Source organism: Gossypium hirsutum, chromosome D08 (genome assembly GCF_007990345.1).
Source record: "Gossypium hirsutum isolate 1008001.06 chromosome D08, Gossypium_hirsutum_v2.1, whole genome shotgun sequence".
NCBI classification, from domain to species: domain Eukaryota; kingdom Viridiplantae; phylum Streptophyta; class Magnoliopsida; order Malvales; family Malvaceae; genus Gossypium; species Gossypium hirsutum.
The window spans coordinates 60,987,282-61,008,175 of NC_053444.1; the positions used below are offsets into that span (position 1 = coordinate 60,987,282).

The 20,894-nt window shown below is 35.2% G+C and overlaps 1 protein-coding gene and 1 pseudogene across 5 annotated transcripts; both read left to right on the top strand.

Moving 5' to 3' along the window:
- Nucleotides 1-8,845: 8,845 nt before the first annotated feature.
- On the top strand, nt 8,846-16,753 carry LOC107936694 (glutathione S-transferase T1). Of its 5 annotated transcripts, none has more exons than XM_016869444.2 (10): nt 8,846-9,114; nt 9,218-9,340; nt 13,049-13,134; nt 14,045-14,153; nt 14,246-14,319; nt 14,401-14,461; nt 14,559-14,612; nt 15,441-15,520; nt 15,855-16,060; nt 16,374-16,753. In XM_016869444.2, the coding sequence occupies exons 4-10, from the start codon at nt 14,089-14,091 to the stop codon at nt 16,584-16,586; spliced, it is 753 nt and encodes a 250-aa protein (XP_016724933.1). In that variant the 5' UTR covers nt 8,846-9,114; nt 9,218-9,340; nt 13,049-13,134; nt 14,045-14,088; the 3' UTR covers nt 16,587-16,753. The 5 variants fall into 5 exon arrangements, with proteins under 5 accessions (XP_016724933.1, XP_016724934.1, XP_016724932.1 ...); XM_016869445.2 differs by having other exon boundaries at nt 9,218-9,330; XM_016869443.2 differs by lacking the exon at nt 13,049-13,134.
- A 1,681-nt stretch (nt 16,754-18,434) lies between these two features.
- Nucleotides 18,435-20,879, top strand: LOC107936695 (glutathione S-transferase T1-like; annotated as a pseudogene).
- The last annotated feature ends 15 nt before the right edge of the window (nt 20,880-20,894 follow it).

Below are 20,894 nucleotides of genomic sequence, written 5' to 3' on the forward strand. Positions count from 1 at the left end.
TGAGGATGGTTTCCACTCACATGGGCTAACGACCAACGTTTGCAGGTGCAGGCTTGCTCGCACATCGAGGTAAGTTTGAGATTTATATGATTGGTATTTGACAGGGTGTGTTCAGTTTCTGTAACTGAAAACCAATGACTACAAGACTGGAGCATCCGGCAAACGGTGTCTTTTCTCTCTCTCTGTGTCTCTCTATCTTATTGGTTGGTTCATTATCCGGTTTGAGTTTTGGTGGCTATTTTACTCATATGAACTAAACAAAAATTAATATTTACAAAAATTATTTTAATTTAAAAATATTCACTCAAAATGACTTGAAATGAATAGTAAAATTGGGTTATGAGAATTAAATGATTGGCACTAATATTTTTTCTATTAAAAAAATAATTTTTAGGATTTTGGACATTAGATGATCGACACTCATGTATTTTTTTTAAGTTTTTTTTGTACTGATACACTGATGGCCGATACCTCTTTATCTGATTAAAAATTTTAATTTGTTGGGTGTGTGGTGCCAGCCAGCAAAGGTCCAAAGTTACCCAACAAAAGGGATAAGAATATTATAACATTAACCCCTCGTTAAATTTAAACATTTAAATTTATAAACATATTACATGTTATTTTTTAAAAATAAAAGAAACAATAATTTAACAATGTTTATTTAAATTATTATAAAATATATAATTAAACTTGAAAATTAAAAAAGATAGGAAAATAAGGAGGGATTAAAGTTGCAATATTCACATCCCTTTTATATATAAAAGAAAAAAGAAAAAACCTTCATTCCACCTTGTCTTGTTCTCCAACTTGCATGGTATAAATTTAAAGGTTTTTTTACCTATATAATATAAAATAAAAAAATTATTAAAATGGCATATTTAAAAAGTTATGTACTAAAATGGTACATTGAAACTGGTGGGGGTGGTGCATAGGCGGCACCACCCTAGAATTTTGACAATTCTGACTGAAAACAAAAATTAAAAAAAATAAAAAAACTAGTGAAGGCAATGTAATAGGCGGCACCACTTTTGTCCAAAATGGTATATACGCGGTATAAAAATATGGAAGGGGTATGGTGCCTATCTGATAGGCGGCACTAGTGACCCCTATCTGATAGGCGGCACCAGTAGCATGTCCCCCCTCCCGCTCCCCCATCCGGCTCAATTTTAAAGTATCAGTTAACAAAAATAGCAGAATAAGAGAGGGAGAAGAGAAGAAAGAAAACGTATTATTATTTTTATTGTTATTTTCAAATAGAATAGATTATGATAAGAAAAAATTATTTTGTTAGTATTACATAGTTTTTTTAGTGTTATTTTTATGTTTTGTTTTAAAGTTATTTTGTTTATTGTGATTTGTTAGTAAGTTTTGTGTTTAGATTAATTATGTGTTTATTGTGAATGTTATGTTTTAAATTTATTTAATATATTTGAAAATTTTTATGTTAGTAACTATTATAAAGTAGTTGTTAGTTAGTGGTAACAATAGAAAAAATAGATAATACTGAAAATATTTCTGTCATAGATATTGTTAGAAATGGCAATAAATTTGATATTGTTAGAAATTGTCTCTTTTTATTCATTAATTTTTTTATGTAATTATTTTTATGTTGTTCGAAATTGTTTTGAGAATTTTTGTTTATTTTTTATCAGATTGAGTATTGAAGATGGATAATCAGTTTTTCATATGCATTCACTTCAATGGAATCATCTTAACAACAATCGTTGGATGTATATTTGAATGTCGGCAACAAATAACAATGAGATTTAATAGAAATGTCTCGTTCGATGATATGAAGGAACTGATTAGCGCAAAAATTGTTAGACGTTGTGTGAGAAGGATCTCGAAACTTTTCTACAAGTTTTCAGTTTCGATGGATCCCATCAAATTCACCGAAATGGAATTTGTAGATGATGAAGACATGGAGACAATCATCACTCTTTATTGTGGGAATCAAAGTGGCCAAATTGCACCGATTCAGTTATTTGCTGAGTTAGCTAGTGTGGAGCCAACTGAAGATCTCATTGCATCTCGTGAAGAACATGGAGCTCAAGAACCGTGCATGGTGGCTCCAATATCATACGCTGATAGTGAATCAAATATACACAGGATCAATATCGATATTAATGTTGCACCCGATATTGATATGGTTGGTGATGATTGATACGATAATAGTGATCTTTACGATCAAGAGGTTGATAGTGATAGTGATCCCTATGTAGGATAGGTCCTCGATGATATTGACGAAAAAAACGTGAATGACGATGGAAACATTAATGCGTCTTCAGCTAGGAACCAGATTCGATGTATTGTGATACACAATAATCCTAGGTTACACCGTCGCTCATAGACCCCGATGCGGCGCACGTAGCTGAGTTCTTGGAGTACCCTAAAATACTATCTGCTCACCGGCTGGCCATAGATTACGATTCTGAAAAGTTGTTCATAGGCCTGAGGTTCGAAAGTAATGAAGAATGTGTATTTGCTTTTAAGCGGTATAACATAAATATATCAATAGACTACAAAGTAGCAATGTCTAAACTGACATTATATATTAGGGAGTGTTGAAAGTCGGCGGAATGCTGCAATTGGCGGGTACGAGTTGCATTTATTTAAAATTCACAGATATGGGAGATACGAAAATTTGTTGGGCCTCACATATACACATTAACACGTATAACAGAATATCATCAAAAACTTGATTCCAAAACTATTTGTACGTGTATCATGCCAATGGTGAAGAACATGCCGACCATTACAGTTTCAGTACTGATTGTCGAAATGCAGGCACGATTTCAGTATCGAGTATCATACCGAAAGGCATGGATAGCTAAATAGATGGTAATGAAATAATTGTACGAGAATTTTGATGCATCGTATAATGAGCTACAGGGATAGATAGCAGCTATTGGGGAGTACGTATCAGAGACTGCCATTGAGTTGACCAACTACAAACAGGAAAAGAATTTTTCATCGGATGATCTGGACGTTTGATTCATATGTGCACGCATTTTCCCATAGCTTGCTGTTTTTACAAGTAGATGAGATCTGGCTATACGAAAAATATACACAAATCCTACTTCTTGTTGTTACTCAAGACGGTAACAAGAACGTGCTCCCAATAGCATTTGCCATCGTAGATAAGAATAACATGGAATCATGAGAATTCTTCCTTACCAACCTGCAGAGGTATGTTATTAGCAACGATAATATTTGCATCATCTCCGATAGAGGAAAATGATTAATTGCCGCCATTAGGCGTTTCAGTGTGCCATTGAGATCCGTTTATTGCATTTGGCACATCACGACTAACTTCCATCGATGTTATAAGAATGTAGACTGGTGGAGACAAGTTGTAATAATGGGTAAAAGATAACCTTATCTTTTCAATATAAGTTTTAATGTTTTAGGGCAATACTGTAACTTATCTTTTTTTAATACATATATAGTGCACGAGCTAGAGCCAACATTTTTTGCCAAAGAATGACTCGACTTGAGAGTAACATGGATGGTCAAACAAACACATCTTTTTGACAGTGGTTAGGTACCATGGAGCCGTGGCAATAGGCTCAAAGTTTTGACAAGGGCTTTCGTTATGGTCAAATGACCACAAACTTGGTAGAGGGGATCAATGCTGTGTTGTTGAAAACACGACATCTTCTGATTTTATGTGTCTTCTCGGCTACATTCTACAGGTTGGCTACCTTGATTCCAAGAATAGGTCAGCAACAAGTCAACCAGATGGAAGCGGGACACGTGTTTTTCGAAGATGTCAGGGATGCAATGGTTGTAAACTGTCGGATGGCGAGGTCGATGAATGTAGAAGTATATTCACGATATCTTGAAACGTTTCGAGTTACGGAGACCATCAATCGTCAACCCGATATACCACTTAAGTCATATAGAGTTGATCTCTGAAATAGACGGTGCGATTGTAGGAGGTTCCAAACACTTCATTATCCATGTCGCATGTCATGACAGCGTGTGCTAAAGTCTCGCTCAATATTGAACAATTTGTAGATGATGTGTACACCCTCGAGCGCACATTGCGTATATCGGAGAATAAGTTCTCCATCCTGCTTGACCTGTCTACGTAGGAGGTGCCTTCAACGACTTTCGAGCTTGTCCCAGAAAAGGGTTGCGTAGGAATCTGAAAGGTCATCCACAATCATCCAAAATCCATAATGAAATGAATATTAGGGAGAAATCTGACGGTAAGTGTTATGGATTATGCAGATTAACTGGTCATAGTCAGAGTAAATGTCCGCGGCAAAACTACCATATTGGACAATCATCACGATTGGGTAGGAATTTAGCTTATGTAATCCAATGTACCTAATTTATATTACAAAGTTTGTTCCAATTTTTAATGTTGTAATGTATTTTATATAACAAAATTTATATTACAAAGTTTGTTCAAAGTTTTAATATTGCAATGTATTTGATTTATATTACAAAGTTTGTTCCAAGTTTTAATGTTGTAATGTTGTAATGTTGTAATGTTGTAATGTTGCTATTTAATCTAATTTATGACCACAAAGTTTGCTCCAAGTTTTAATATTGCAGTTAATCTAATTAAATAAATACAAAGATTATCTTTTTCTTGATTTATTTTTTTAGAATAAAAAAGTACAAACTTTGTAATATTTAAATTGCAAGAAACCCCTAAAATTGATGGTTTGATGGTGTGGTCCTAAAGGTATATTTCTGCGAGGTCAACATTCACGTTGTGGGTGATTGCGGCGATCAACATCCTCTTTAGTCGTAGGTGGGGGTGTGCGAAATATGAAAGAAAAATCATATGCCCCGAACGACATCGATGAACTTAAGCTGGGAAGAGGCTGTATTGCAGTGGATACAACCCAAGAGGAGTGGAGTAATGCAGTGGATACGGGCCGGAATGAGTGCTGTGCTGCGGTGGTACTGGATTAAAGATATCAAACCCAGAATGATATCTGTGTCCTAACTAGCCCGAGTAATAGTCATTGACCCGCAACTCTAGATGATAAGAACTATCAGTGGAATGTGTATGCGACTGCTCGGGCTCGAGCTCCGGCTCTGGCTCGGGCTTGGACTCTGGCTCAAGCTTTGCCTCGGCCTCTCTATTGGGCACTGGCTTATATGCCCCACTTCAATGCATGTGTAGAGGGACTACAGTCGACTGCTCTCCAAGTAAATATAGTTTTCCCGTACTAGAATACCATTATATGTACTCTAATGATGGTTGCAAATCGGAAGAAATATCCATCTAAGGTCTTCACGCCATTCGATTATCCCACACTGTAATAAATTTCTGGTGCACAACCCCCCAATTATTTTCATGTTTTCCTCTCTTGTTAATCCCGTGAATCTTCCCAACTACATTGGCGGAGCCGGGATATACTAGATACAACTAAATTGCTGGAGTACTCGATCCCTATTATACCACTCGACTGTTTGGAAATTGATAATTGATGCGGTAATACACCACAGGTGACAATGAATGTGGGCGACGAGGGTATAACAGTCACAATTTCTGGTCTGCGATACGACATCCAGATAAATTGTACGATTAATAACGTGGTTAAAATTTAACACGGTTCGAGTAAGATATACAAAGCAATTACATGTCACGAATATTGGAATAGCTTACCCCTTCCCTGACATGTTGTTGAATCATCAGACGATATATCGGGAAGTGTATAACCTTCCGATACCTGGATAAAAACTTCATCTACAAAAATAAATTACATGTTAGAATAGTATCATTAGAATAGTATCATTAGAAAAGAATGTCAATTAATTGCTATAACAAGTTAAATTTTATCACCTGTTCACTAGTGGAAATTCATATGCTTGGTGCCTAACAGATGCCAAGAATAACATCCGATAAAAAGCCTATGGCTGCAGCAATATAAGGCATCCGCCTATGTCTACGACATCAGGCTTTGTCGTCCAACAAAACTCACGATACAACATAGCCAGAACTACGGAACCCCAACTATACGAGCGAACATTCTGCAAATCAGCTAATAGGGGTAAATACATCAAATAAACCATATTGTTGTTCGCATCCAGCATCAGTACACCCTCTATAATATGCATAATGTATGCTCGAGCTGCGCACATCACCTCCTACTCAGTGGATTAATTGATAAAAGTTTAAAATTGGCTTTTAGCCATGAAAATCTCAAATCCGTAAATTTGGACTCAGCATCGTTGGGCGAGACTCTTAGTAGGAAATAACAAAGGGCAGCTGGATCAACTACCGTACTTATGCTCGTTACGGTAATCTCGTTGATTGGGAGTCCAAGTTGCAATGCAACATCCTCCAGAGTGACAGTGCACTCCCACCACAACAAATGAAAAGTGTGGGTCTCCAGGCGCCAACACTCGACCAATACAGATATTAAATCGTACCGCAAATCAAACGTCCAGATCAATGTTGCTGACCCGAATCCAGCTAACTCCAAGTATGGCATCAGTCATTCATCCGTAGAATATCCTAAACCATTCACCCGACCCCTTAATGCGCGGTACGGGCCCTGACAGTATTAAATAACATAAAATAGCTATAATAACATAATTTATTTTCGTAAATGATGTAGAAAATTTTTTAAGGGAATCTGTGATTAACAAATAACAATATATTACCATATTATTAATTGTGTTTGATATGTGACCATCGTTTTTAATCAATGAACCCATTGCAATACTTGCAATTTCAAAACAAATTTCGGTTATTAATTTCAAAGTTTGATGGATTTTAAATATTTATCAAAATATCTAAATTTTATATATTGCTTTTAATTACAAAAAAATACCAAATAGTTTTGCCCACATCATATATTTTTTGCTATACTACATTAACAAAATAAATATATCTTATAAATTTCAACTCAAACTCCAACTCAATTGTTCCATTCACAAATTCCATCTCAATGGTTTAATCTTTTACCTACATAAAAAATAAAAAAATTATATTAAAATAATAAAAATAACATGCTAATAAAAAAACATAACAAAAACATAGCATAATAAATACGAATATTATTATTATTATTATTATTTTAAGATGATAATAAGTAAAATGTATTGTTTAAAATATAATATATATATAATAACATGCCAACTTAATTATTGTCAAAAAATATAATGTTTTTTGCACAGAAAGATTCAAAAGAAATTTCATTTATTATATTTATAAAATAAAATAAAATAAAATTTAAAAACATAAATTCTTATTCTCAATTATAAAATCTTAAAAAATTAGAACATATAAACTAATTCCTAATTTATCTCATAAATCCCAACTCAATGGTCCCATTCACAAATTCCATATCAATTGTCTCATCTTTTACTTGCATAAAAAAATAAAAAATTAAAATTAAAATAATCAAAATAACATGCTAAATAAATTACATAAAAAATAAATCTAATCAACCTAAAACACACATAACAAATAAATTACATAAAAAAATAAAACATTCTTTGAACATAACATAAATAGGTTTTTTTTACTTCAATAAACATTAAAAATAAATTATCAATGAATGAAAGTATAAAATAAATAAAAACATACTTTAATAGCTCTTTTTAACCAAATAATACCTTACAAAAATAAAATTAAAAATTAAATCTAAATTTTTTTTTTGAAATTATAAACTGGGCTGTCATTAAAGAAAGAAAGAAACAACATAGAAAACCCAATATAATTGGGCTTAAAGTTATCTAAAAAGAAACTACCCAAACAAAAACGTATAGCAGATTTTACCCATAAAAAAAACTGACCTAATAAAAAGAATTAAATAAATAATAAAACGTTGAACCTAGTTTAATTGCCCAGTCAAATCAGACAGCCTGGAAGCATTTAAAATTTCTTCTTTTCATACTGAATCGTCACATCTGTCTGTGAGATAACAAGTTCCCAAAAACCTTTTTTCTTCATTCCTGTTACCATTTTCAAGAGTCTTCTTCTTTCAAAAATTTCCTTCAATCTGGATTTCTTGGCCATTCTTCTACCGTCACTCCTTCGTTGTGGAACAACTCATCTCTTACCAGGTATCTCTCATTCTCAGTTGCTAGTGTTTCCTTCGCTATTTCGTGGGCTTGATAGTTCTCTGATTTTTGGATGAACTGGAAACTAACTTCATGGAATAGAAAACTATGGTTTTTTATATCGTTGATAACTACTCCTATGCTTGATTTATCCCTTTCTGCCGATTGACATTTTTTAATGACTGTTTTCGAGTCTCCCCTTATTGTGGCTGATCGGAGACCCAGTGAAATTCCCAATTTGACTGCCTGTAGACAAGCTAAAGCCTCTGCAAGGAAAGGAGATGAGACATTGGAATGAAGGGACTGTTTTAAAACTTTCATCTCTCCCCTACTATTACGTGCAATGACCCCTGACGCCGATCTGGATCTATTTGCCTCGAAAGCTGCATCAAAAAGGATTGTGTCCTCCGGCTCCTCCTCCGAATGTTTCTGTAGTCTATCAGTCCCCCAGGCATGTTTTTCCTTACCCACCCCTTCAAGTTCTGCTATATAGCTTTCTATTTTTTGTGCAAGAATCCTTCCTGAAAGATGTTTTCTTTCATGTACCAACTGATTACGGGAGTTCCATATGACCCATAAAGCGCAGCAAAATATCAGATTCTGTTCTTTGGTACCTTTTTCAAGAACCCATGTAAGCCATGTTCTAATGTTTTGATCTGAAAAAATTGTAACCCAGCCCATGCTAATATTCTGCCAAACTTCTATACTTGTAGGGCATTGTCGAAACACATGGAAGCTGTCTTCTTCGCCGAAGCCACATCGAGGGCATCTCACGATTGTGGTTATTCGCTTATTTCGTAGGTTAACTAGACTAGAGTAGGCATATAGTTCCAGGATATCCGCCAGACTAGCAGTAGGATTTTTGATGGAAGTTGTAAATTCCATAGCTTTCTGTGGAATTCTTTAAGCTCGGTTTGTAATAAATTATTAGGAGACAAAACATCTTCTTGTAATAGTTTGTAGGCGCTCCGAACAGAGAACTCTCCAGTCGCCTCTCCTTTCCAAACTCTCAAATCTTCGCTGTCCGTTTCTGCAAGTGGTATCTTCAAAATTTTCTGAGCTATGTCTACTTGAAAGGTACTAAAGATAATCTCCGTTTTCCACTGCTTACTTGTGCCATCAATCAAGTCTGATACTGTTTTTAGTTCCCTGTTCTCATTTCCATTCTGCCATGTACTAGGTTCGATCCCTGGAATCCATCAATCTGTCCATATGGAAACATTATTTCCTCTTACAATTCTCCAACTAAGCCCCTGAATAAGAAGTCTCTTTGCTGCTCAGATACTCTTCCAGGTAAGAGAAGGTAAATTTCCCAGCTCTGCTATTAAAAAATCTGACTGGATAATATTTTGCTTTCTGGCTAAAAGTGAATTTGGATAATTAAAAAGACGCCACCCCTGTTTGGCTAATAACGCAATATTAAACTGACTGAGATTTCGAAAACCCAAGCCTCCATTTTCTTTTGAACTGCACAGATTATTCCATAAACACCAATGAATTCCCCCTTTGCCATGACCCTTTTCCCACCAAAACTTCGCAGTAATTGCCTCCATTTCCTCGCATAATGTTTTTGGAAGTAAAAAACACGCCATTGAGTATGTTGGTATGGCTTGTAAGATTGCTTTAATGAAAACTTTCCCGCCCTGCGATAAAAATCTCGTGCTCCAATTGTCAATGTGCTTCCTTAGTCTATCTTTCAAAACTTGAAACGAAGCCTTTTTTTTTTCTTCCAACCATGGTCGGCAAACCTAGGTAACGTTCTGGCTCATTTGAACTTTGGATTCCCAGCAGGTTTACCACCTGAATTCTGTCTACTTCCTTCGTGTTTTTGCTGAAGAAAATGGATGATTTGTCCATATTAACACACTGTCCCGACCTCTTTTGTACTCCCTTAAAATATCCTTAATTGCATTTGCCCCTCTACTTGATGCCTCCCCAAAAAGAATGCAATCATCTGCAAATAACAAATGGGATACCTGTGGGCCTCTTCTGCTTACTTTGACCCCCTTCAGAAAACCTTCATTGGTTGCTTTTCTCATAAGGCTAGAAAGACCTTCCTTGCATATTGAAAAAGAAATGGGCTTAAAGGATCCACTGTCTGAGTCCTCTCGATGGACAGAATGATTCCCTGATATTTCCATTAACCACAACTTTATAAGAAACAGTAGAAATGCATTTTATAATTGACTCAATCCAGCTTCGAGCGAAATCCATCTTACACTTACTTTTTCAATGAAATTCCATTCAACGACTTGTTCATGTCCACTTTTACTGCCATATAACCCTTTTTCCCTACTCTTTTTTGTTTTAGGGAATGCAAAATTTCATAAGCAAGAACATTATTTGATATTAATCTTCCCGACACAAAAGCACTTTGTGCACTATCAATGCATTTATCAATCACTCCCCCAAATTTGTTCGCTATAGCTTTTGCCATTATTTTATGGATGACATTGCATAAGCTAATAGGCTTTGCCATTATTTTATAGATGACATTGCATAAACTAATAGGCCTAAAATGTGACATGCTAACTGGATTACTATTTTTTGGAATGAGCACAATATGAGTTGTGTTAATTAAACTAACCTCCATATCTCCATTCAAAAGCTGTAGACAGAAAGTAACAATGTCGTTTCCAATAAAATGCTAGCACTTTGGTAAAATAAAGCTGGAAATCCGTCTTCGCCTGGAGCTTTTGTGGGAGGCATTGTTCGACAATGCCTCGCGGATTTCTTCACTTGTGTATGACGCCATCAACTTTTTATTTTCCTCTTCATGGATGCATCGATCAATGACCGAAAGTAAAAACTCCAGATTAACTTGATTCTCTGATGGAAACAGCTTCTGGAAGTAGGACCTTGCAATTTCTTCCATTTCCTGGAAATCTCTCGCGACTCTTCCATCTGCTTTTTGTAACATTCTGATCTTGTTTTTCCTCTGCCTTTGGGTAGCCTGGCTATGGAAAAAACCTGTATTGCGTTCCCCTAATTTTAGCCAATTCAGACGGGCCCTTTGCTCCCAATACCTTTCCTCCTTCTCAAACACCATATTTGAATTAATTTTTGTGTCGATCAGCTCCGCCAAATTGTTGTCATCCCTTTCAGCCTCGAGCAACTATGATAGCTTTGCCTCTAGAAATTTCTTTTTTTCCAGTTTTTGTGTTACGAATATCCGTAGCCCAACTCTCAAGCCCCTTCTTTAAGAATTCCATTTTCTGCAGAAAATTTCCTATTGCCATCTTCCAGACAGTGATCCGAAAACGAGTGAACCAAATGTTGAGCTTTGACTTCAGAGAAAAATGAAATCCACTCCTTGTTCGCCACCCCCTAACCAACCTTTCTCGTATATTAGTCTCCGGAAGATTACCTTTTTCCCATGTGAACCATCTTCCCAGATAACCCACATCATTTAATTGGCAAAACTCCAGAGCTTTCCTAAACAATTCCATCCGTTTTTCATCTCGGGGTAAGCCTCCCTTATTCTCGAAACTGCACATGACTTCGTTGAAATCTCCACATATTAACCATGGAATGTTATTTCCATTAAAGAGATTTTTCAGAACCCCCCATGAATCTTCCCTATCATGTGCGTACGGGGTGCCGTAAAAACCTGTAAAACGCCACATCACCCCCTCTCATCATCATGGATTATCACATCAATATGTCTTTTAGAGAAGTTCTGGAAAGAAATATTAACATCATTCTTCCATGCCAAACATAGCCCCCCTTTAGTTCCATCTGCATCCACCCTAGTACCATTCACAAAGCCACATCTCTTTCTAAATCTTTCCATCTGTTTTCCACCGAATTTAGTCTCCATAAAGAAGACTATTCTGGGAGCACAAGTCTTCAGCGATTGCCGAAGCCAACTTATTATTTTCATAATGTTCGGTCGGCTTGCCTCTTGGCAGCCGCCGATGTAAACTGATTAAGGTCTGTTAATTTTCTATTTCTTGCCGAGGGGAATGACTCATCATACTTTGTTTGGCCATCACTCTCACTCCAAGATCTTTTTTTTCCCTCTTCACCTGCTAGGGTTATATCCTCCAAGTCGTGTTCCATTGCATGTTGATCATTGTCCGTCATTGAACTAGCCTGTTTTGCAGCAACTTTTAATAAACCCCCATCCAGATTAATCCCTAGAACTGGGTCTATAATCTTCCAAACTCTATTTTCTTCCTCCATTTCCCTTGGTTAGCCCATAACTTTCCTATTTATCTCCTGAAACCCGTCTGAGTCTCCCTCCCATTCCTCTCTTAGCCAGACACTTTTCATAGTCAAAGCTCTTCGAGATTGTGCTCTTATTGATAAATCCCATCCCATCTCAGCTATTTCCACTCAAACCATCATTTTTGCCTCACAAAATGAGTCATTATGGCCCAACTTTCCACAAAAGAAACAGAAAAGAGTTGGTCTTTCATATTTAAAATTGACATATGAACGTCTTCCACCATATGCAATTAACTTCTTCCTCTTCAGAGGGCGTCTTATATCCACCTGAACCCTCATCCTCATGAAATTTCTATTTTCTTTCCCTAGATTTGACACGTCGTATTCCATAAAGGACCCCAAGAAATTCTCAAGACTCACTGCTAATTTTTCTGAATGGAAACCAATAGGCACTTCATGTATCTGTACCCAAAAAGGGGTTAGAATTAAGGGGACCAGTATCGGATTCTCCCCCGTCGCATTTTATAAAGTATCAATAGATGATTATTGAAAGTCCAAGGAGAACCCTTCGAAACCCTCTCCAAATCCATAGAATGAAAAAATTGAAACAAATACCTTTTATCCCCCAGATCCCGAATGCAAACTCCTCGAACAGGATGCCACAGATTTGACATAGTGCTTTTCATGGCTGGAAAGTGGATTGCGCTTGCTGTGAGAAAACAACCCACTAATTGAAAAAACTCCTCCCTTCTTCCCATACTTGGGTTTTCTTGAATTTTAATAACCTCATCTTCCTCTTCGTTGATCGATAAGTGGGCTAACTCGTTTTCCATGTTGACAGGGACAAACACTCCCCAAAACCAGAAGGAGAGACCAAAGAACAAAACCTAAAAACTTGCTAGAGGCGGCAGACACAAACGTGCTAGGGTAGCAGACTTTTTTTCCCGTTAAATTAAATCTAAATTAAATTAACAATAATAACAACAAAAACAAATTAAATTAACATTCATTTATAACAAAAAAATATTACCTTTTCTTAACCACTTAATCTCCCTAGACAACAAACTCTCATTTCTTTTTTTATTTATTTATTTTCCTTCTCTTTCTCCTTCCCTCTCTTTATTCTATTTCTCTTTTTTTCTTTCTTTTTCTCTTCCCTTCCCGCCCTCTCCTTCTCCTTCTCCTTATAATGGTCCCCAAACACACAACTCATAGGCTTTTAGCCATGAACCATTCCATCACCTGACAACCGCAGGTCGGTGCCGCCTATGGAGATGGCGTGACTGGTGGTGCCGCCTCTGCCCTAGGTGCGACCAGCGGGTGCTGCCTCTTCCCTAGGCGTGACCCATTGTGCTATCCCATCTATGACAGCGGGTCAGGTTTCGGGTCCGAGTTTTTCAGTATACGAGTCGTATTTGTCCCGTATTTTCTTTAAGTGCCGCCTATTAACTTACCTTCACCATTTTTTTTTTATTTTCAGTCAAATTTTGTGAGAATCCTCGACTCGTGTCGCCTATGTACCACCCTTCACCTCTTTGAATGTACCATTTTGGTACATAATTTTTTAAACATGTCATTACAATATTTTTATTTTATTATACAATATTCAGGTAAAAACCCAAATTTAAAATATTGGACTTTCGTTTATATTTTTATTTATTTCTTTTTGATAGTTGTCTTGGATTTTAAATTTATGGTTAAATGTTACAGAAGCAGTTTTTCAAATTTTATTTCTTTTCAATTATGGTTTGGCGCAAATTCTTAGTATTTTATTTCAATTTTCTTTAAATTAATTACTGAAGATATTAATTAAAATTTGAGCTTCGGTAATCAACAGCCAAAAGAGAAGCAGGGAAGGAAGCACAAAGTAGAACGGGAAAAATGAAGCTGGAAGTGTATGCTGATCGAATGTCCCAACCATCTCGCGCTGTCATCATCTTCTGCAAGTAATTCTCACTTTAATTTTTTTTCAACGCCTGTTTCGCTTTTATAATTTCGCTTAATTTCCTTCTATTCTTCTTTTTTTGGGTAATTTTAGGGTAAATGGTATAGATTATACGGAGCGCAAGGTAGATATCTCAAAGAGAGAGCATTTGACTCCTGAATTTGCTGGTACTCCTTAAATCATATTTCATTACTGAAATTATACTCCAATTTCTCATTAATAATTTCACTCGTGTTTTGTTGTTGCAGAAATCCATCCCATGAAACAGCTGGCTGCCATTGTTGACGGAAATTTTAAGTTGTTTGAGAGGTATTTAAAGAGGATTTTACTTTCCTTCCCCTGTAAATGTGATTCTTTTTACACAGTCAAAGTTTCTATAAATGTTTAGTTAATTTATTAATTGCAGCCACTCCATTCTTATATATCTTGCTTGTGCGTTTCCTGGAGTTGCAGATCATTGGTAAGTGCTTTCTCTTTCTCTTTTGGTTTTTCTTGTATGTTTATGTTGAAAAGTGGCCAACCATGCTGCTGTGATGATTTTTTTGAAGTGCATGTAGCTTGTATGCTTGCTGCAATAGCAAGTTCTTTGTTTAGTTATATTCTGATTTAATTTGATTGAAAATGAACAAGCTTGATGACAGCTTGATGTGTTTAGGTAGCAGAATGATGTGTTTTGTTGGCTTGTTTGAGTGTACAAGCAATGTTTCACAAGTTACTAGGCTGATTAGTGGTAGTAGTTGTGTTTGGTAAGTTAATTGACTATAAAAAAACATGTTATGCTTTGTTCATTGGCAATGAAAATCAGTTTTTCATTCCTTGCTGCACGTTTGTTAGCAAGTAAATTGTTTCTTGCTGCACGTTTGTTAGCAAGTAAATTGTTTCTTGCTGCACGTTTGTTAGCAAGTAAATTGTTCCTTGCTGCACGTTTGTTAGCAAGTAAATTGTTTCTTGCTGCTTTGTTCTTTGTCCTGTTTTCTTCTTTTGCTGCTGATAAACGCCAACAGTTTAGGGCTATTGGAGTTCCATTTCCAGCTTCTGTATACTATATTTACAGTGCCATATAACTGTTCATATAACCTTTCCCTGTCACAGTGTTCTATGGTGTTAATGTTTGAAGGATTTCACTACACAACCAACTTAAGGGCCGATGTCTATGTACTATAGGTTACTTTTGTGTTTATACTTGTGCAGTTCTAGTCACTGGATATGAATATATTTGGGCACATTTCACTTTTGGTTTAAGTATGTGTAGTTCGTTTATTAACAAATTTGATGTTTGTTTTTAAAGGTATCCAGCTAATCTTTTCAAGAGAAGTAAGATGCATTCGGTGTTGTATTGGCATCACTCCAACTTACGTCGTGCTGCAGGTGTATAGATTAACCCCTCAAAGGAATCATACTAATTTTCTTGTTCTATGATATGTTTTTACCCTTTTTGGATCAATGCTATTGCAAATAACAATATGCTATCTAGGTAGGCATTTAAAGCATTAGTATGTGCACATCTTTACCTTAATCACAATATTGGACTATCGGAGATGCTAAAATTTCTTCCATTTTGGACTTTGGCTTGTAAACTGAAATTCACCTTTAGTTATCTATGTTGCTTTGATACCTCCTATTGGAATATGGTTGTTTATATGGTTATGGATCCATTTCTTGGGTGAAAGATGGCTTTTGAAATCGATGCTTCTCATTTCAGATACATATGTTACTAACACTACAATATTACCCGCGCTTGGCCATCCATCGAATCAACAAGCAGCTGCTGAAGCTGAGAAACTTCTCTTCTCATCTTTGTCAAAGATAGAGTCCTTTTGGTTGAAGGGTGATGGGCCATTTTTGCTGGGTAGGAATCAACCCTCCATAGCTGATCTTAGCCTTGTTTGTGAGCTAATGCAACTTGAGGTAATGATATTTTTGCCCACATCTGAATTCTTTATTGTCGTCATTACTTTTACTACAAATCTCCAACTATCCAATCACGGTTAAGAATTAAGTAGGGGTCACCACTTATGGTATTTTAATGGACCCTACTTGTGTTCTAATTGGTTAATTGTAGTGCAATTGTTTGTATGTGATATGCTCCCTCTATCCTTTTCCCAGTACATGGGGAATGAGATTGTTTCATTGATATCCCCATTGTGCACTTTTTAGGACCATATCCTCTATAACCATATGAAAATGAGGTCCTTTTCAATAGTTATACTCTTGGGTGCAGGTTTTGGATGAGAAGGATCGTGAGAGGTTTTTGGGTCCATACAAGAAAGTTCAGCAGTGGATTAAGCATACAAGGAATGCTACGAGTCCTCACTTTGACAACGTGCATAATATCCTCATGAAAGTCAAAGAAAAACTAAAAAATAAGCCGTTAATGGAAGCAAATCATGGAGGTGCGCTTGACATCCAAAAGCGATTGCGTTCAAGAATATGACATGTGAAAGAAAACTGAATAAATCATGGAGTCCCCAGCTTTTGTGTTGTCTTGGTATGAATAAATTGGAAATGAAAGGAAGTATGGATGTAAGCCATCTGGCTTGGATGAAGGGTTTTTGAAACATTTATTGAAGGTTTCAACGAAAATAAGAATCTTTAAATCAAGTTCATTCCTTCTGCAGTCTGGATGTCGAGATTTAAATCTTGGTTTCACTTAAGTTCCGGTCATATTGGTGAGCGTGCTATTCACCGTTCTAGTAGAAAACTAGAACTACTAACTTGTTCTGCATCTATAAAATTTTCGGCTTGTACTTAGTCCCTGAATTTGACGATTAGGCTTCACTTTGAATAATTACATTACAATGGGGAAGGGAGAAAGGTTTACAAATACAAAGAACCCTGAACCTCACGTCAATCAATTTAAAACCCACACAAATTTATCACTTGAACCAATGACCTAATTGGCTTTACATAAGCATTTTTTTAATTTTCTTTTCAATTATGGTTTGGCACAAATTCTTAATAATTTATTTTATTTTATTTTTCTTAATCCAGGCTACAGCATCACCTTATTTTTACTAAATAATTGATATGGTGAACTAGTTTACTCATTTGGTTGATTTTTTGGTTTGAGTTTTGATAGAATTTCTTTTCAGTTGTTTTTATTTGAATTAAAACCTACTAAACAAAAACTTTAATCTTTTATTATTTAAACTAATGTTTACTAAACAAAAACTCTAATAACTGTTTTAAGCAATTCTTAATCAACAAGAGTAAAATACTATACTGTAACCTTAGAATTTAGATAATATTAAAAAATAAATCAAAACATACATTTGTTTATTTTTCCTTTTCATAACTATAAATTGTAATATAATGATTTAAACTTGTAGGCCAAGGGCATTTGGGTAGTTCACTTAAACTTGCATGTAGCCTTACCCAGTATAACAATTCAAAGATCCAGGCATTTGAGAAAAGTGAAAGTCAACAAATAAAAAAACTCTTTTCTACAATGGCAAACTCTCTATGTTTCACTTCCTTCAACACTTGCAATACAGCAGGTATTCTAAATGTGGATGATTTAATCTTAGGTGACCAGTTTTTTTGAGTTAATCTCTCTTTTCTGCATTGATTTTAGGGATACTTATTAATCCAAGGAAGGTTCTTGTGGTAAATCAAGAGCTTAAAGGCTCCAGGAGTGCCACAATTCGTTCTTTAGAGGCTAGGGTAAGAGGTTTCTTTAGATCCCCATTTGATTTGATAAGTGTTTTGAGTTAATCTCTCTATTCTTAGTTTCTTCTTTATCCTTTCTGCAATTTTCTGCTTTCTAACTTCACCTAGTTTTTTTGTTTAACAGGCTGTTGAAAAGAATCCAACTACCATCGTCTATGCTCGTTGCGAAGGAAATGATAAGAAATATTTTGGGTATTTACTTTTTTGAAATTTATGGATTTAATCCTTATACTTTAGTTTATTCATTTCTAGTCCTTATACTTTTCAAATTTTAAAATTTCAATCCTCGTCAAATGTTAATTGTTAAATTCATTAAGTTTTGCTATTTTTGAAACCTGAAACTTGTTATTTCCATTTACTACTCACTAAAAATCCAATTAATAAATTAATAATTGCCACTTGTGCCAAGATTGAAATTTCAAAATTTGAAAAAGTATAGAAGCATAGAATGATCCAATTAGAGAATATAAATCGAATACACAATTGTGCTCATAGTACATGACCAATAATTGAATTTAACTAAATAGATTTAATTGCTATTGTTTGGGTTAATACTAAATTTCAAAATTTGAAAAGTACAAAGACTAAAATTAACTAATTCAAAAAGTATAAGAATTAAAATTGATCAAATAAAAATACAAAACTAAACCCACAATTTTCGCAAAATACATAAACTAATAGCAGAATTTAACCTTTTATCTTTTGTCTCATCTTTTTTTTTGGCCTGAAATTAGGTCTCTTGATTCATATAACTATAAATTTTGTTGATTATCATCCTGTATAAGGACCCCCCAAAAAAATCCAATAAGTTGAATGACAAATTTAAAATTTTTTATAGTTAGTGATTAAAAAAGAATTTTAAGCATTGGGTCAGCTCGAATAAGTTAAAAAAATCATTCCACCTTGTCTTGTTCTCCAACTTGCGTAGTATAAATTTAAAAGATTGGACTTTCGTTTATATTTTTTTATTTCTTTTTGATAGTTGGCTTAGATTTTAAATTTTATAGTTAATTTCTGTATTATTTATCGGAAATGGCCAATTTTGGCAAAACGCATTCACGTAGGGGCGTTTTAAGGTAACAGCAAAACGCACTACTAAAGGAGCGATTTTACCATGTCATCAGAAAACGTGTTGACGTGGATGTGCTTTATTGACGTGTCAAAATCGCTCCCCTAGGGGTGCCTTTTGCTGAAATTTGACCTTAAAATATTCTTACGTAGACGTATTTTGCTAAAATCGGCTATTTTCAATAAATAATGCAGAAATTAGCCTATTTCTATAAATATACTTGGAAATGGGCCTTTATAGGTAAATTAGTCTGTTGCAGAATTATTTTTTTAAAAATTTTATTTCTTTTCAATTATGGTTTGGCGCAAATTCTTAGTATTTTATTTTAATTTTTCTTTAAATTAATTACTGAAGATATTAATTAAAATTTGAGCTTCGGTAATCAACAGCCAAAAGAGAAGCAGGGAAGGAAGCACAAAGTAGAACGGGAAAAACGAAGCCGCAACTGTTTGCTGATCGAATGACCCCACCATCTCGCGCTGTCATCATCTTCTGCAAGTAATTCTCACTTTAATTTTTTTTCAAAGCCAGTTTCGCTTTTATAATTTCGCTTAATTTCCTTCTCCTCTTTTTTAGGGTAAATGGTATAGATTATACGGAGCGTAAGGTCGATATCTCAAAGAGAGAGCATTTGACTCTTGCATTTGCTGGTACTCCTTAAATCATATTTCATTACTGAAATTATACTCCAATTTCTCATTAATAATTTCACTCGTGTTTTGTTGTTGCAGAAATCAATCCCATGAAACAGCTTCCTGCCATTGTTGACGGAAATTTTAAGTTGTTTGAGAGGTATTTAAAGAGGATTTTACTTTCCTTCCCCTGTGAATGTGATTCTTTTTACACAGTCAAAGTTTCTATAAATGTTTAGTTAATTTGTTAATTGCAGCCACTCCATTCTTATATGTCTTGCTTGTGCGTTTCCTGGAGTTGCAGATCATTGGTAAGTGCTTTCTCTCTCTTTTGGTTTTTCTTGTATGTTTAGGGCTATTCGAGTTCCATTTCCAGCTTCTGTATGCTATATTTACGGTGCCATATAACTTTTCCCTGGCTCAGTGTTCTATGGTGTTAATGTTTGAAGGATTTCACTACACAACCAACTTAAGGGCCGATGTCTATGTACTGTAGGTTACTTTTGTGTTTATACTTGTGCAGTTCTAGTCACTGGATATGAATATATTTGGGCACATTTCACTTTTGGTTTAAGTATGTGTAGTTCGTTTATTAACAAATTTGATGTTCGTTTTTAAAGGTATCCAGCTGATCATTTCAAGAGAAGTAAGATACATTCAGTGTTGTATTGGCATCACTCCAACTTATGTCGTGCTGCAGGTGTATAGATTAGCCCCTCAAAAGAATCATACTAATTTTCTTGTTCTATGATATGTTTTTACCCTTTGTGGATCAATGCTATTGCAAATAACAATATGCTATCTAGGTAGGCATTTAAAGCATTAGTCTGTGCACATCTTTACCTTAATTACAATGTTGGACTATCAGAGATGCTAAAATTTCTTCCATTTTGTACTTTGGCATGTAAACTGAAATTCACCTGTAGTTATCTAGGTTGCTTTGATACCTCCTATTGGAATATGGTTGTTTATATGGTTATGGATCCATTTCTTGGGTGAAAGATGGCTTTTGAAATCGATGCTTCTCATTTCAGATACATATGTTACTAACACTACAATATTACCACGCTTGGCTATCCATCGAATCAACAAGCAGCTGATGAAGCTGAGAAATTTCTCGTCTCATCTTTGTCAGAGATAGAGTCTTTTTGGTTGAAGGGTGATTGGCCATTTTTGCTGGGTGGGAATCAACCCTCCATAGCTGATCTTAGCCTTGTTTGTGAGCTAATTCAACTTAAGGTAATGATATTTTTGCCCACATCTGAATTCTTTATTGTCATCATTATTTCTCGGGTGGAACGTAGTCTTCTATGATATAGATTCGATTGTGTTCCCCATAGATGGGAAAATTTCATCTGCAATTACTTTTACT